This window comes from Bufo bufo, chromosome 2 (genome assembly GCF_905171765.1).
Source record: "Bufo bufo chromosome 2, aBufBuf1.1, whole genome shotgun sequence".
NCBI lineage: Eukaryota > Metazoa > Chordata > Amphibia > Anura > Bufonidae > Bufo > Bufo bufo.
In genome coordinates this window covers 356,939,801-356,956,469 of record NC_053390.1, presented here as the reverse complement: position 1 = coordinate 356,956,469, position 16,669 = coordinate 356,939,801, and the positions used below count along the sequence as shown (strand labels likewise).

Here is a 16,669-nt window from a genome sequence, read left to right as displayed (position 1 = left end):
CGACTCTGGACCCGGGGGAATGGTCCCTGCACCCGGAGGTGTTCGAACAGACCGGTCTCCGGTGGGGTCGCCTGGAGGTGGACTTGATGGCGTCCAGGTTCCACCACAAACTTCCCACCTTCTCTCGCACAAGAGATCCCAAGGCATGCACCGCAGACACTCTGGTACCGCCGTGGGACGGGTTCTCTCTAGTGTATGTGTTCCCGCCTCTCCCTCTCCTGCCGCATGTTCTACGCAGGATCAAGACGGAGGGCGTTCTCATCGCCACGGACTGGCCCCATCGGGCGTGGTACTCCGACGTCGTCGTCCTCCTAGGAGACACACCGTGGCCCCTTCAACTCAGGGCCGATCTGCTCTCTCAGGGACCTGCCTTCCATCAGCATTTAGAGTCGCTATGTTTGACGGCGTGGCTGTTGAAACCGCCATTTTAAAAGAGTGAAGTTTCCCTGATAGGGTTATCCACACCATGATCAAAGCCAGGAAACCAGCCTCATCCAAAATTTACTACAGGACTTGGAGGTCCTATCTGGGCTTCTGTGAGAAACATAATCTCCCTCCACTACGATTCTCTCTTTCCACTATTCTCTCTTTTCTGCAATCCGGCTTAGAATTGGTACTTGACCCTTTTAGGAGCTAAGGGCAAGTGTCGGCGCTGTCCGTTTTGCTTCAGCGCCCTCTGGCTTTGAAAGACCCGGTTAAAACCTTCCTCCAAGGGGTGGCTCATATTATCCCCCCCCCCCCCTTGCCTTCTTGGGATCTGAACCTCGTGCTGGGTTCACGCCAATCGGCTCCAGTTGAACTGCTACGGACTGTGTCCCTCCGTTATCTTTCTTGGAAGTTTGCATTCCTGGTGGCTATCGCGTCCATCAGGTATGTCTCAGAGTTCGCAGCGCTTTCCTGTAAGGAACCTTTTTTAATCCTTCATCAGGACAAGGCGGTGCTCCGTCCCATTCCTGCCTTTCAACCGAAGGTAGTTTCGGCCTTCCATGTTAACGAGGACATTGTCCTCCCTTCCTTCCTTTTGCCCAGCTCCCTCGCATCCTAGGGAGCATTCTCTTCACAAGCTTGACGTGGTTCGAGCTCTGAGAATCTATCTGTCAATCTCTAGCTCTTTCCGTCGCACAGATGCGTTTTTCGTGCTTCCTGATGGTCCTCGTAAGTGATGCGCCGCTTCTAAGGTGACGATTGCTAAGCGTATCCACCTGGCAATCACTGAGGCATAACGTTCCCCTGGAACTCCGCCCCCTGGAATCACAGTCCACTCAACCAGAGTGGTTGGCACTTCCTGGGCCCGCTTCCATCATGCATCAGCTGTCCAGTTGTGTAAAGTGGCTACGTGGTCTTCCTTACACACGTTCACAAAATTTTACCAGGTGCACTCCCTGGCATCGGGAGATGCTGCCCTGGGCCATAAAGTTTTGCAGGCAGCTGTGTCCTGAGCGTCCTCGAAGGCAGTTTTTCCATGGGCAAGTATTGTTTTTCCCTCCCCGTGGACTGCTTTGGGACATCCTACGGTCCTGTGTCCCCCCAATGATACGAGCGAGAAAAGGAGATTTTTGTGGACTCGCCTGTAAAATCTCTTTCTCGCTGAGTTCATTGGGGGAAACGCTCCCACCCATTGTTTTTTCCATTGTTACCGAACATGGCGGTGGTTGGTTATCGGTTGGGGTTCAGTTTTGTGTTCGTACCTACTGATGTAGGCGGTGTTCTGACTGTGTTGTCAGTTATTTTCTGCTACTGCTTGGGCACAAACTGATAGCTCCTCCCCTGCCAGCTATACCCTCCCCAGTCAGGAGAGAGCATATCTTTTTCTAGCCTAGTGTCTCCTCCTAGTGGCAGCAAGCAGCTATACCCACGGTCCTGTGTCCCCCAATGAATTCAGCGAGAAAGAGGTTTTATAGGTGAGTCCACAAAAATCTTTTCTTTTATCAACAGATCAAAACCTCAAGTTGCAGAAATAATAAAAAGTTTTAAAGGACAGGTGAAGAAACTGTTGCGACATTCTGAGGCTTCCTATATTGTGGAGTACGCATACAACCACAAAGCCATTTTGGCACAAAGGAACATGTTATGTGAAGAACTGTATGGAAACACCTTTCGGTTTTACAAGGTAAATAATCGAGAGGACACCTTACCATAGTTTAGATAAAGACACGGCTTAAATTTTTATAGTTGCTTATTGAATTAAAAGGATCCTTTTACTTTTTGTGTTTTACTGTATGGGCATCTTGACGTTGAATCCATTCAAGGAAAACATTTGTTCTTGGTCTACATGTTCTCCCCATGTTGCATGTGTTTCCTCTGGGTACTATGATTTCATCCTATACTACAAAAACAACCTGATATGGCCTATATCAGCAACCTAAAATAATTAGTAATTAAGTTAGTTGTATATTCTGCAGACCATTACACAAACGGTCATCGACCTCATTATTTGCTGTCCATAGTCGAAATCTTAGTCGGATTTTCCTAACTCGCATACATTGAAGTTAGTGACATAAGAAGATAATTAAAGGGGTATTACAATTTTTGCACAATAATGGTTATTATTTGTGTTAATGAAAATTTCCTGGTGCTCGGCACATTACGAGACATCACTCTCAGGACAGGACTAGCTACATTATTTGCTTAAGGGTGTGTTTTATCCCCTGAAAGTAAACAATGAGTATTCCTTTTGCATACCAGCAAGCAGAGATCTTGAAAACTGAGGTGTTAATACAGAAAATATATTGGAAAATGATTGCTGAAATGGCAATAACTCTACACAATATGGACAAAAGTATTGTGCCTGTTAAACATTGATTTCAGGTGTTTCATTCAGTCCCATTGCCACAGGTGTATAAAATCCAGCACTTAGCGACTCAGTCTGAAGTTACAGACATTTGTGAAGGAATGGGTTCCCAGTGAGTCAGTTAGTGAAATTTCTTCCCTCCTAGATATTCCACCATCAACTATGAGTGGTATTGTGAAGTATAAGCGCGTAGAAACCACAGCAACTAAGCCATGAAGTGGCAGAGCGGGGTCAACAAGTGCTTACGTGCAAACTCCAAAATAATGTTTATGGATTTAGAATAGGATGTCATAAAAGCTCCTATTGTATAGGTGGCCTAATACTTTTGGACATACACTCTAATGCATTAGTATGTTTTTTGGCATGGAGGAGAAAAACTGTTTTCCTAGAGACCATACCATTTCCAGTTGCAAAAATTTTATAATGTGTGCTGTAATCACACTATACAGCTGAATGCAGCTCCATGCACTATTTTACCTTTTAATTATAAAGATGTATTTGTAAGGCGAAACCTCGAGTAGTTTCAAAGCGCAGAAGCAGAGGTATAAGTCTCCATTCACACGTCCGCAATTTGCGGCCCTGCTCCTGAAATGTGAACCCGCACTTCCGGGTCTACATTTCCGTCCCCGAAAAAAATAGAACATGTCCTATTCTTGTCCGCAAGTGTCGGCAATGTGTGGTCCGCAAAATGCGGAACGCACATTGCCGGTGTCTGTGTTTTGTGGATCCGCAAAACACACTGCGGACGTGTGAATGGAGCCTAATTCTTTCTGATATAGTTCTTCTCTGTAGGTTCAACTCCTGGTTCCGGCTTAAAAATACTGATCCAAAGTGCTGACCAAATACACAATTGTGTCCGGTTACTAAGCAGTTGAGGTTTTGGATTCATTTAGAGTTGGCCAAACAGGCCAATTTTGTTGACTTTTGAGAGAATATGTCTACTTTTCTTTTCTTTTTTTCTCAATTTTTTTGTTAAAAAAAATTACTTTATTTGGGGGGAAATGACTTTTTTTTTTTATTTCACCGATTCCGGCGCATGCAGCAGGGGTCCGGCTATCAGTGACTGCCTGGCCCCTGCCGCTGATCGGGCAGGCGCAGCTCCTGCACCCGCCCGATCCCCATGAAGTAAATGTACGTCATGGGTCTTTACGTCCCGCTAAGAAATTACGTACATGTACGTCATGGGTCCTTAAGGGGTTAAAAATCTTCCTTTACTTGCATCACTCTTTTATACCATTCTCTTCTTTAACGGGGTTGTCCCAAAATGTAAACATATCCCTGCAGCATAGAGGATGTGTCTTATCACTGTGGCTGTGGCTGCTGGGACCCCAAACGATCGTGAGAACAGGAGTCCAGTATTCTCTTGTTTGAACAAAGCAGTAACACTTAACTCCATTCATTCTCTATGGTGCTGCCTGAGAGAGCCATGTACAGCACTAAGTCAGTTCCATAGAGATGAATGGAGCAGCATCGCTCATGCTTGATCGTTGCTCCATTCACATGTGGTGAACATAGGGCTCCTATTCTCATGACCATAGGGATTACAGCGGTTTATTCCCAACCAGTCAGATAATTATCCCCCATCCTGTGGATAGAGCTTAAGATCAAATCCTGGAACCACCCCAACACCTTACGCCTTTTTATGGCAGTCATTATGGGGCTTTGGGCTGGGCCGCTGCCTTTTCACAGCAGCCCAGTCTAAGCGCAGCACGGGTCTCCCTGCTCTAACAGCCCAGACCGGCAGGAGTGCTGATCCGGGGGGTTTAACCCCTTACATGTTGTGGGAAATGGCGCCCACTGCATTTAAGCTTGTGACAGAGGGAGTGGACTCAATCTGTCTCCCATCGACCCCGCAAATGCGATTGCCCGCAAATGTGGGTGCCGATGTGTGTGTATAGGCTGGCTGGGACCTGATATAGGCCCCAAGCCTGCCTTCAGTGTTCCTCTATGGCGCAGCCTGCTGGTCAATGTCAGTATAGCACTGACATAAAAATACAATAGGGATAGTGTATTGTATTTTAGAAGTAATCAAAAGATTGCCTGCTATAGTCCCCTTGCGGGACTATTAAGTGGTTAAAGAAGGTAAAGTTAAAAAAAAATTTTAATTAAAAATTCCAATAAAAAAAATACGCTTCTTCTTTCCCCATGGAAAATATGCTTTTCAATGAAAAAAATAAAATCTCCCCCACATGTTTGGTACCGCTGTGTCTGTAATAACCCGCACTACAAAAATATCATGTAAATTATCCCCTACGGAGTATGCCGCAAAAAAAATATATGCCAGAATTGCTCATTTATTCTTAGTTGCCACCGTAAAAACGTAACAACAAGTGATCAAAAACTACAAGTTGTCCTGCAAAAATCAAGCCCTCACACAACTCCATAGAAAGAAAAAAAAAAGTTATGGGTCTTGTGATGCAAAAAGATTTTCTTCTTTTTGAAAAAAGGGGTTTTATTGCACAAAAGTAGAAAAATGTTTAAAAAAAAAAAAGATGAAACTCGAAAAATTTGAATATCGTGCAAAGTTAATTTATTTCAGTAATGCAACTTAAAAGGTGAAACTAACATGTGAGATAGACTCATTACATGCAAAGCGAGATATTTCAGGCCGTTATTTGTTATAATTTGGATGATTATGGCTTACAGCTTATGAAACCCTAAAGTCACAATTTTGAGGTCCCCTTTGCTCAGGGGGTATGGATTAATTACCTGACTAGAGTGTGACACTTTGAGCCTAGAATATTGAACCTTTTTCACAAAATTCTAATTTTAAGCTGCATTAATGCAATTCCTTTTAAGTTGCATTACTGAAATAAATTGACTTTTTCACGATATTCAAATTTTTCGAGTTTCACCTGTATGTATTTTGGTATTGCTGTAATCATACTGACCCAGAGAATTATGTTATTTATGTCAAAAAATGAACGCAGTTTCAAACACTATTGTTGAACTCGTTTGCGCTGCAGTGAGATGCATCTAAGAGGCGCAGAACTTTTGTCAACTTAGGCGCATCTGGAGTCCTTTGTGAGATACAGTCAAATCTGTTTGAGCTAGTTTTCTTGGCTCTGGAGGGGCACAACCTCTTCCCCTACACCCAGCCCACACCAACTTCAGCAAGGTGGTGAGAATAGCATAAAATCATACATTTTCCCAATTTTGTAAGTTTTTGTTTGTTTTTAAAGTTAGTGTGTGTGTGTGTGTGTGTGTGTGTGTGTGTGTGTATTGGTGTTGCTTACTTTTTAAGGTACCCCTTGGTATTCTTTTAATTTCCTCTCAGAACATCTTTCTAATGTGCCCCTCAGCTCAGTCCACTGCCCAGATCCTCTTGATTATGAGCGGTGTAGTGGTTCCTTATGACATTTTGCTTCAGTGCTGTAGAGTTGTCTTTTTTAAATATGCCTAGAATTCCACTACATCTGATTACACAACATGAAAAATGCGTTTGATGTTATCTCCATTTTCTTCGACCCCCTGCCCCATAGCTTCCATTTGCATTATTTCTATGTGAAGAGTACCACAGAACGCACAATGATGGCCTAATGCGCTTATTCTTATTATTTATTTTTTTCTAGTCCACTGTTCATCCATCTTTAGAGCAGGTGTTGGAGGCCCAGCCTGAAAAGAAGGAATCTGTTTTGGAAGAGATGAAACAAATTCTTGTACCATTAGCACAAAAGTAAGTTGTTTTTCACTCATGAGTCACAGAAGTCAAATTTTTCTTCAGAATTTAAACTTTGCATTGCGATATCTATAAGTATATCAGATTTTAAAGGGAACCTGTCATCAACGTTATGCCGACCTCACTGAGGGCAGCATAAAATAGTGACAGAAATGCTGATTTCAGCGATGTGTCCCTCATGAGCTAAAAGTAAGTGGTTGCCAAGAACCAGCATCATAATCATTTCAGCCCAGGCCTCGAAAAGAGTCACATCTACCTGAGAAGAGTCCTGGTTATACATAATCTCCTGCTCTCTCGCCCATCTGCTGATGATTGTCAGTTCTCTCCTAGAGAGAAAGGGAGAAAACTAGGTAGAAGACTGTCAATCATCAGCAGGTGGACAGGAGAGAAGGGATTCATGAATAACCAGGACTCTTCTCAGGTGGCCGGGACTCTTTTCCAGGCCCAGTCTGCAATGATTGTGATGTTGGTTCTCGGCAACCACTTACTTTTAACTTGTAAATGACAGACCGCTGAAGTCAACTCACCTGTCTCTACTTTATACTGCCGTTAGTATGGGCAGCACAAAGTTGATGACGGGTTCCCTTTAATCAGTTTTGGTTCTGCAAATGTCCCTCTGTATCCCGTGTTGCTTACTAACATAATACCAATAAACAATGCATTATAGCCGTATACTCTTCTCCTCTGCTGTGTATACGGATTTATTTCCTGTCCACTTCAGCGTGCATGTAGTACTCGCCGCTTAGGTGCACAGTGAATTGTGGGTGTCAGTACACCATTTAATGGCATTGTGATCCCACCCCCTCCAGGGTTTTGAACAGTCTTGATAGCCCATGGACAGGTGAGACTGAAAACTTGGTGGTTGGAAGAGTCATTGCAGTAGCATTGTGGCACAAATTAGGGTTTTTTGTTTTATTTTATTTTTTAAATGAGAAGTACCCTTTTAAAGCGTTCTTGTCATTTTTGCATCTTTTGGTATGCCATAGTTGTGCATCTGAATACTTAGACGCCCACCAATTACTAAAACGAGGAGATAGAAGTGCTCAGTCCACACTACTGAAGACTGGCTCAGTAGAAAGTCTATGAACCCATCTCCACCAGCAAGGCGAGACCACAGTCTGTGTGAGCACTCCTGTCTCCTCATTTAAGCGGTCGCAGGGGGTGTCTGGCTCGACGCGTTTCTCCATAATGTATCCTCAAGAGCCCACCCTGTAGCCACCAAATACTCGAGCAGCCTAGATCAGTGTATGTGAAAACTCATATGCGCGCTCTCTTACTAGGGGCAGTGCTCCGGCACTATGACTACATTGATCTAGGCTGCTCAAGTATTTGGTGGTTACAGGGTGGGCCCCTGAGGATACATTATGGAGAAACGCGTCGAGCCAGAGACACCCAGGTGTCTGTAACTTAGTGTAGAGCAGTGCCACAACATTTAGAGCCGGCAGATTAGTTTTCAGTGGTTGACCTGCAGCAGCTGCTCAACAGCTGGGGGTAGCAGACAGTGTTGGTTTGTCCAACCCCCTCCTGTGTTGAATGGCACGGGGGCACTGTACATTGGGGATGTGTTGGAGTGTTGCGGGTCACACTGTTGGTACTTATTAGTGGCATGGCCTATCATATTTAAAGGGATCATGTTGACCTTTTAGTTGCCCTAACAGGGGTTGAATTCAGAGTGTTGTGGTGTGGGGTCACATCTAATGTTTGGCCCACTCACTGTTTCCTCCCCTGTTACATATTTAACAATAAAACTTTTTTTGTTTTCAAGCATTCCCTCCTTTTGGAATATTTCAATGATTTATTATAGGGGTGCGTACCTGTGTAATATAATCCTTTATTCACGTGTGTATATATAAATACGTATATTTTTAATATGGATGTGTGTGTATGTATGTCTATATACACACACTAGTTTTATGAAAAATGTAGGAAGCAGAATAATTCCCACACATATTGCGGTAGTCAGCTTAAATAAAAGAACATAAAGTATGTGAGGGATTAAAATTACACATAAGCTTAAGTGGCTCAGTGATGCCTTGGCTGGATTTCCCATGATGTAGTAGGAGATTTCCACACACTACACTTGAGTGGTTTTGGTATTTAGTGCTTTCAGACATGCCCCATTGACGTTTTAAGTGCATTTGTGCCTCCCAAGTAGAACATACCGTCTAACATGCAGTACGGATACTGAGTGACCTGCCTCAGCTCCTCATTACTATAGGCTGACAAGATGATGACTTCTGACCAGTTGTCTTCTGGGATTACAGCGATGTATTGTACTGTAATGTGGCATTTTGTCGTGCCTCAGTTTAAAAAGTGCCAGGCAGTAGAGCTGCTGTGCCGGAGCCATTTTATTTCTTAGTCTATGTGTCATTTGAGTGTCTTCAGAAGCTATTCATGCAGTGGTGGGACAGTCCAAGGTACTGAGAACGGTTATTCAATGTGAAAGAAGACAAAGGTTAAAGGAGTTGTAAGGTAAAGGCCACAGTACATGGTCAGCTCGTATATCTAATTGTTCTTCGTTTTGGAACCGAAGGGGGTCATTTATTAAGACCGGCGTTAGATGTCGGACTTAATAACCCCTATAGCTTGCGGTGGATCTGCCAAAGTTATGAAGATCGCCTGCCTCTGGATAACTTCAGCGCATCCAGCACCAGTCTAAATGGAGGACAGCTTCCTAGCTGTCTAACATTTAGACCATTTTCTACGGCTAAAACAGGCTTACAAAATGAAGAATGAGACTGGCCCACCGGCCTGTCTTGTTCCCCGTGTGCCACGCCCACTTTTTTAGACCTGGCATGGTGGGGGGGGGGGGGGGGGGGATTCGCATATTGCCGTGCAACTAACCATTACGCTGCAATCTGCCCCAGAAATACACCTAATATAGGTGCATTTATGGATTAATAAATGACCACCAAAGCCCTTTAGTGGTCATGGAGCTGACCTATTATCTCTCGTAAAAACAAAACACATGGACCTCTAAAATTCCTTCCCATGAATAGATATTTTACTCCCATACAGAGTCTCCTCAAAAGGAACCAGTATTCCCTGACCTAAATCAGCATTACTGTACTGTAGGCAGTAGTAACATAGTAGTCACAAATTGTTGTCAGTTGTTGGAGAATTTCCCAACTGTTGTTGGCTTTGCCACGAATTACCTACAGACCTTCAACAAAATTCTCAAGTTCAGAACAAAACAAAAAAAACATTTTCCTCAGAGTTAAAGTAAAATACTACACTCACCCACCCTGGCACTTCCATTGCTTCCTTGACTGTGCCTTTTCCAACCTCTGTTAAACCCAGCTTTATGTGATGACATCTTGTCCCATGTGACATCTGATTTTCATCACAGGAGACCACATTTGCCATAGGCCATCGGGATGGTGTAAGGGACTCGCATAAGTGCCAAGAGAGGCCCTCATTCATACAACTGTGTCCGTATTGCAGTCCACAAACCACCGAGCTGCAAAACATGGATTCCATGTGCACTCCACATTTTCTCACTCCCATCTATAGAATTGACTATTCTTGTCTGCAATACGGACAGGAATAGGACATGTTCTATCATTTGTGGAGCAGGCACACGGATGTATACGGCACATAGATGACATCCGTGTGTTATCAAAAAATGCGCATTGGACAGTGATGCAAAATACATGAGCTTGAAAGAAGTCCAGTAATTTTATGTATGATAACAAGTTGTGCAGTTTCTGAAATGTCAGCCTGTTGTGTGTGTGCCCCAGTGGTTATTCCGATTGTCACATAAAAATAAAGCCACCAAAACTTGTAGAGAATGTGTTCAGAATAAAATCCTTAATCCTTATTTAAATATTTGTTTTCTGATGATACTTAGCCTTCAAACATGAAATATTGTTTTTGCTGTGCTACTGTGTTGCTAGCAAAAGACCTTGGCTTGTACAAAAGCAAAAGACGTCACTGATGCATCCTTTTATTAAAGGGATTCTGTCACCAGGTTTTGGCCTATAGAGATACGGACATGAACGGCAAGATCGCCGCTAGCCTGTCCGCAATATATCTGTCCTAAAGGGCTGTGTGGTTTTAATTTCTTTAAAAAAGGATTTTATAGATATGTAAATGAGTCTTGTATGTGTCCAAGAGGCTGTACTAACCTTCCTGGAGCCCAGCCACGCCCACCTGTGAAGGAGCCCAGCACCGCCTATGTCCTCCGAATCTCCTCCTTTCATCAACGATAGATAGCCGTAATCAGTGCATGCGCAGTGCAGTGTTCCTTCCCAGTGCTGGCATCATTCTCAGGGAAAGAACTGCGCATGCGCAATCTCGCGCATCGCGAGATTACGGCTATCTATCGTTGATGAAAGGAGGAGATTCTGAGGACATAGGCGGTGCTGGGCTCCTTCACAGGCGGGCGTGGCTGGGCACAAGGAAGGTTAGTGCAGCCCCTTGGACACATTCAAGACTCATTTACATATCTATAAAATCCTTTTTTAAAGAAATTAAAACCACACAGCCCTATAGGACAGATATATTGCGGACATGCTTGTGGCGATCTAGCCGTGCAGGTCCTATCTCTATAGCCCCAAACCTGGTGACAGAATCCCTTTAATCAGCATAAAGGTACAGCTCTTTCTGAGTTGTTAAAGGGCCAGATAAGACCACTACGTATGAACCTGGTCCTGTCAATCAAATAGGAGAAGGGGCTGGCAGAGGAGGAGCAAGGGAGCACTGAGTGGCTTGGCCCCACCCTTAGTGCAAATTTTGGATTAAAGTTTCTTCACATAGCCATATCAGGGCTTATTTTTTCGAGACCACTTGTATTTTTAATGGCACCATATAATTTACCATATCTTGTATTGGAAAACTGGAAAAGAAAATGTATTTTTTGGGGTGAAATTGGAAAAAAAACTCAATTTCCTTCAAGGTTTTTAGTTTTCATGTCTGCAGTTTGTTTAAAGTGATGATCTATCCTCTGGATACATCATCAGCATCTGATGGGCGGGGGTCTGACACCCGGGACCCCCCCGATCAGCTGTTTGAGAAGGCAGCGGCGCTCCAGCAGCGCCGTAGCCTTCTCACTGTTTACCACAGGCCCAGTGACGTCACGACTAGTATCAACTGGCCTGGGCGCGGCTAAGCTCTGTTCACTTGAATGGAGCTTAGCCGCGCCCCAGGCCAGTTGATACTAGTCGTGACGTCACTGGGCCTGTGGTAAACAGTGAGAAGGCCGTGGCGATGCTGGAGCGCTGCTGCCTTCTCAAACAGCTGATCGGGGGGGTCCCGGGTGTCAGACCCCCGCCGATCAGATGCTGAATATCTATCCAGAGGATAGGTCATCAGTTTAAGCAAACTGCAGAACCCCTTTAACTGTGTGCTAAAAATGACGCCCTTGTTCTGCGGGTCAGTACGATTTTGGCAATTCCAATTTTGTATAGTTTTCTAGTATGTTTTAAAATGTATTTGCTTTAACATCTTCTGATACCCATAACTATTTATATATCCATCTACAGAGCTGTATGAAGGCTTGTTTTTTTTAAATTTATTTATTTATTTATTTTTTACAAGGCGAACTATAGTTTTTTATTGGTATCATTTTGGGTTATGTTGGCTTTTTGCCTGATAAGTTTATTTATTTTTATGTGTAAATTGGTAAAGGGGATTATTAAATTCTTTTAAATTTTATATATATTTTTTTAAAATGTTATACTGTTTACACTGGTCTGTATTATACATCCGCCATGTATGGAGCAAATCCGCCAATCACATACATGTATCTGATTATATGTTAAGGGGTTAATTATTTTCCCGTGACAAATTATTGTGCTCATATGGCGTTACGCCATTATTGTGGTGTAAACTCCTTAGTAAATGCCCCTCATTGTTTTAAAGAAGTCATGTCGCCACGAAATTCAGTGTAATCTGCAGGCAACATGTTATAGAGCAGGAGGAGCTGAGCAGATTGATTATAGTTTTTGGGGAAAAGAGTCACTAAAACTTGCTATCAGGGGTTGATGGAATTCTCTGTGTAAAGGCCCCTTTACACTGGCCAAACATCGAACTGATCGTCACTAACAAGTATTTATAGAAATGTTCGTTAGCGATAATCTGCCGGTGTAAAGATACCGCCAATTACCCGATGAACAAGTGAAATGCTCGTTCATCGGGTAATAGAATTGTTCATGGTCACCTAAATCAATGTTTGCCGGCAGAAGATTGTGCCGTCGAAACAGCCTCTGTACTGCATTTTGTGGTAACCAGTTCTTTTTAAAAACCAGGCACAGGTAGATGAGTCCACTGCGTGTATTCTTCTATCCTATCCTTGTTCAGGGGGGATAGGCAGGTCTTTCCTTATTTAAGCACTTTTTTTTCAGGAAATGTGTGTCTTTTACCTTTATCGTTTACTGATCAGTGTTTATTGACAGTAGAAGTAGGGTTCCTACCTCTGCAGAGATAGAAAAATGTTTTACATTATTGCTTTATGTCCACAGGGAGGCAGTAATCAAGCATTCACTGGTACATAAAGTTTTTCTGGACTTCTTCATCCATGCCAGCTCAAAAGTAAGATCGGTACGTACATGTTCATTTTAAGCATGCTGTAGGGTTTATGGTTTAACATGTAAGTCTTCTTTTTGAGCTTCTCTAGTCCCTTTTGTTTGAATGATTTTTTTATTTATTATAAACCATATTTTTTGGCTTTTTTTCATGTTTTTCCATTTACAGTCTTTCTTTTTGTATTTCATCAGGAAATGATTGAGGCCATCAGAGAAGCTGTAATGTATATGATCCATACACATGATGGCGCTCGAGTGGGAATGCACTGCTTGTGGCATGGAACTCCTAAGGTTTGTTAGCTGGTGTATTGACGTGGGTTTATTCTCAAAAGACTTAATGTTCAATGACTTGTCTAACTTTTATGAAGTGATAACCGATCTCAAGGAGAGGCCATCACTAGCTGGTCGTCGGGGGTCCGACACGCCACATCCTTGCCAATCAGCTGTTCAGCAATAGCTCCTGCATTGGAATCAAAAAGCTCCATCTACTTGGTAGCTGTCTGAGCTCATCACTGCAGCGCAGCTCATATGTCTGGATCGGTAGCAGGTCTAGTCTTGTTTAAAAGCGGATATTCTAAGCTTTAAAATACCAGAATCACAGCATTATCTCCACTACTTTGGGAGATACAGGTGTTATAATTCGAGTCTGGAGTGATGGCAGCTGAAAGTGAAAGCAGATGTCAGGAATATAGAGGAGATACAGACAGTGAAGCTCTGAACTGGACCACCCGCTGTCCCTACCTATTTGCAATATCAGCCCTAAACGGCTCAACCGCAACTGGACTAAATAGGTTCAGAGACAAATGGGTCAAAACCAGATAGGCTATGCAGTACCAAAACGTGAGACAGAGAGTGGTCAAAAGACAAGCCGGGGTCAGAAACACAGATAACCAATAGCTGTCCTGGAAACGGGAATAACGCTAGTGATCCAGCAATGATTATCACTGGGAATAGTGAATAAATAGGAGAGGATTTAACTAGAGCGCTGGGTCCCTGGATCAGAACCTGATAGATCCAGTGGCCTGGTGCTCCATAGGTCCGAATACAAACCCCACTTATGACTGAGCAGCTGAGCTGTCAATCAGCCCACTGCTTAGAAACAGAGCATTGCATCCCATTGCTAGGGATGTGGTCGCGTCACTAGGGGGCGTAGCTCAGCTGCGTGTCTTGCACGGCCATGCCGAAGCTCAGGATCACGCTGCTGCAGGCCCGATAGGTACGTTTATTACATTACCTCCCCCTTAAGAGGGCCCACCAGACCCTCAATATGGACAGCCAGTTTCAATAGAAACTCGAAAAGAAACTTCCTTTTAAACTAGAAGCTTGAACATCCCGGGCATGAACCCATGTTCTTTACTCAGCACCATATCCCTTCCAATGGATTAGATACTGAAGGGATCCCTGGACTCTCCGAGAGTCAAGAATTTTATCTACCTCATACTCTCTGGATTACAACTGGATCAGGAAGTTTAGTAGGAGGAATGTATTTCTTAAGCAATGTTTTATGAAAAGTATTATGTACAGGAACGAGGATGATAATTTAAGATGGAAAGATACCGGGTTTATAATAGAGGAGATCTTATATGGGCCAATACATTTAGGAGCAAGTTTACCAGATTGTACCCTAAGGCGTAAATTGTTAGTGGAAAGCCATACAAGTTCTCCCAGAACAAAATTTGGACCCAAGGAACACTTAGTGGCTTGTTTATACTGGATGCTTTGAGGTTTTTTCAGGCTCTTATGAGCCTGGGCCCAAAGTGTGCACAGATCATTCATGATTGCATCCACTGCTTAACTCAGAAACAGAAGAAAAACTTAAACTTAAAATCATAATTACAAAAGAAAGGTAAGATGCCACTAGAGGAGCTGACGTGGTTGTTGATAGCAAACTGCGCTAGAGAGAGAAACCTTTTCCACTTGTTTTGACAGTCGGATACAAAGCATCTCAGAAACTGTTCCAATACCTGGTTGACCCTTTAAGTTTGTCCATTTGTCTCAAGATAGAATGCAAATGAGAAGGACAGTTTGATCACTAACTTCTTACTGAATTCTCTCCAGAATCCTGAGACAAACTGCTCCTCTCTGAGACAATAGATTCCATGCAGTCACATGATAACATGATGCATATAGGGGCATTATAGGGGTTGTCCGGGGTCAGAGCTCCTCGGACATTTCCCTATCTTCAGCTCCTCGGATATGAACAAAGCTCAGGGCAAAGGCATTTTTAGGGGCTCTCCATAGGCATTTACCGGGCTCTCCTCGACCTAGCAGTGTTCTCAGTGACGTCACCAGGCTCACTGATGGGGGCAGAAGCCTCCGCCTAGCAGTCCCTGTGGGGAGCCCCTAAAAATGCCTTTGCCCTGCGCTATGCTCATATCAGGGGGAGCTGGAGGAGTGAAGATATGGAAACTTCTGGGTTCAGCTCTGAACCTGGACAACCCCTAGAGCCCCCTATATGCATCATGTTATCATGTGACTGCAGCTAGCAGAGACTATGTTCTAAGCTGATCAAAAAAGTTTGGTTCTAATGCTTTGAATAGTGCATGAGACAAGAAATCTGGCTCAACACTGTTCTTCTATAGTACAAGAATGGAACTTTTATATCCACCCAATTCTGATGAAAGGTAATCTCCAGTGATATTGGAACAAAGTGATACGAGGGTATGGGGGGCAGTTGGAGTGGTGGAAGGAATATAGTCTGGACACCAGTCAGAAAATGGCCCATTGATCACCTGATTATATAGCATCTTGACATAGGGGAATGAAAGCTTTTTCCTGTTTGTCAAGAAGCGAGCGACTCCACTGCTAGTCTCATGAATATGATGCTAGAAGATAGCAGTCACGTGGCCAGGATTGCGGTGGGGACTGGACCTTCAGCACAAGAAGAGTGGGAGTGGGTTATTTTTGTTAGTGTTGTTTTTTGTTATTTTTTTACTTTATTTTTAAAGTACACCCAGCTTGCCTTTAATTTTTCAGTTAAGTTAGATGACCCCTTCACAGTCTGGTTACTGCAGTATGATATATTCATCAAAATGGGGTCCTGGTTAATGCCACTGTATCTACGAGATCAGCGGCAGGAACGCTGCTATTATATGCAGCCCTGTATTTGTTGCAACTGTGGAGATAAGAAAAAAAACTCCAGATCTGCTGGGTAACCTGGACATTGTTGTAATTACAGTGTTGTAGCATGTAATTTCCTATTAAGGCATACTGACAGGTACTTGTGCTTATTACTATGTAGAAGTACACAAACATATTGTAAAGCGTAAATGCCCTTATATAGAGCTAACAATGTAATAAAATGATGAAAAAAACCTCAGGATAGGATAGGTCATCAGTAGAGATCTGACTCCCGGAACCCCTGTCAATCAGCTGTATGAAGGGAAGGCATGTGCAGTGTGCATGTGCCGTCTCCCGTCTATCTTCCTGCTGCTGCTATGTCTATGGCAAAGCAAAGCAGGAAGGGAGACTGCACGTGCACTCCTCCTCATACAGCTGATCGGCAGGTGTGCTGACACCCCACCGATCGAATATTGATGACCTATCCTGAGGATAGTTCATCAATGTTAAAAGCCCAGAGAACACCTTTAAGAAAAGCGGCTGGAGCAGGAACCTTCTTCACTGTCTGCAATGGGACAAATAGTTGCTAAAAAGCCCTGCCCCTCAGTCAGTCTC

At 43.5% G+C, this 16,669-nt stretch overlaps 1 protein-coding gene across 1 annotated transcript in view; it reads left to right on the top strand.

Annotated features, from left to right (window-relative positions):
- Positions 1-16,669, top strand: part of PUM3 (pumilio RNA binding family member 3) — a 93,914-nt gene that overhangs the window by 38,024 nt on the left and 39,221 nt on the right. The window contains exons 8-11 of the mRNA XM_040417119.1: positions 1,936-2,110; positions 6,364-6,467; positions 12,932-13,010; positions 13,187-13,285. Of these exons, the coding sequence (XP_040273053.1) occupies positions 1,936-2,110; positions 6,364-6,467; positions 12,932-13,010; positions 13,187-13,285 (457 nt within the window). The remainder of the gene's footprint in view (positions 1-1,935; positions 2,111-6,363; positions 6,468-12,931; positions 13,011-13,186; positions 13,286-16,669) is intronic.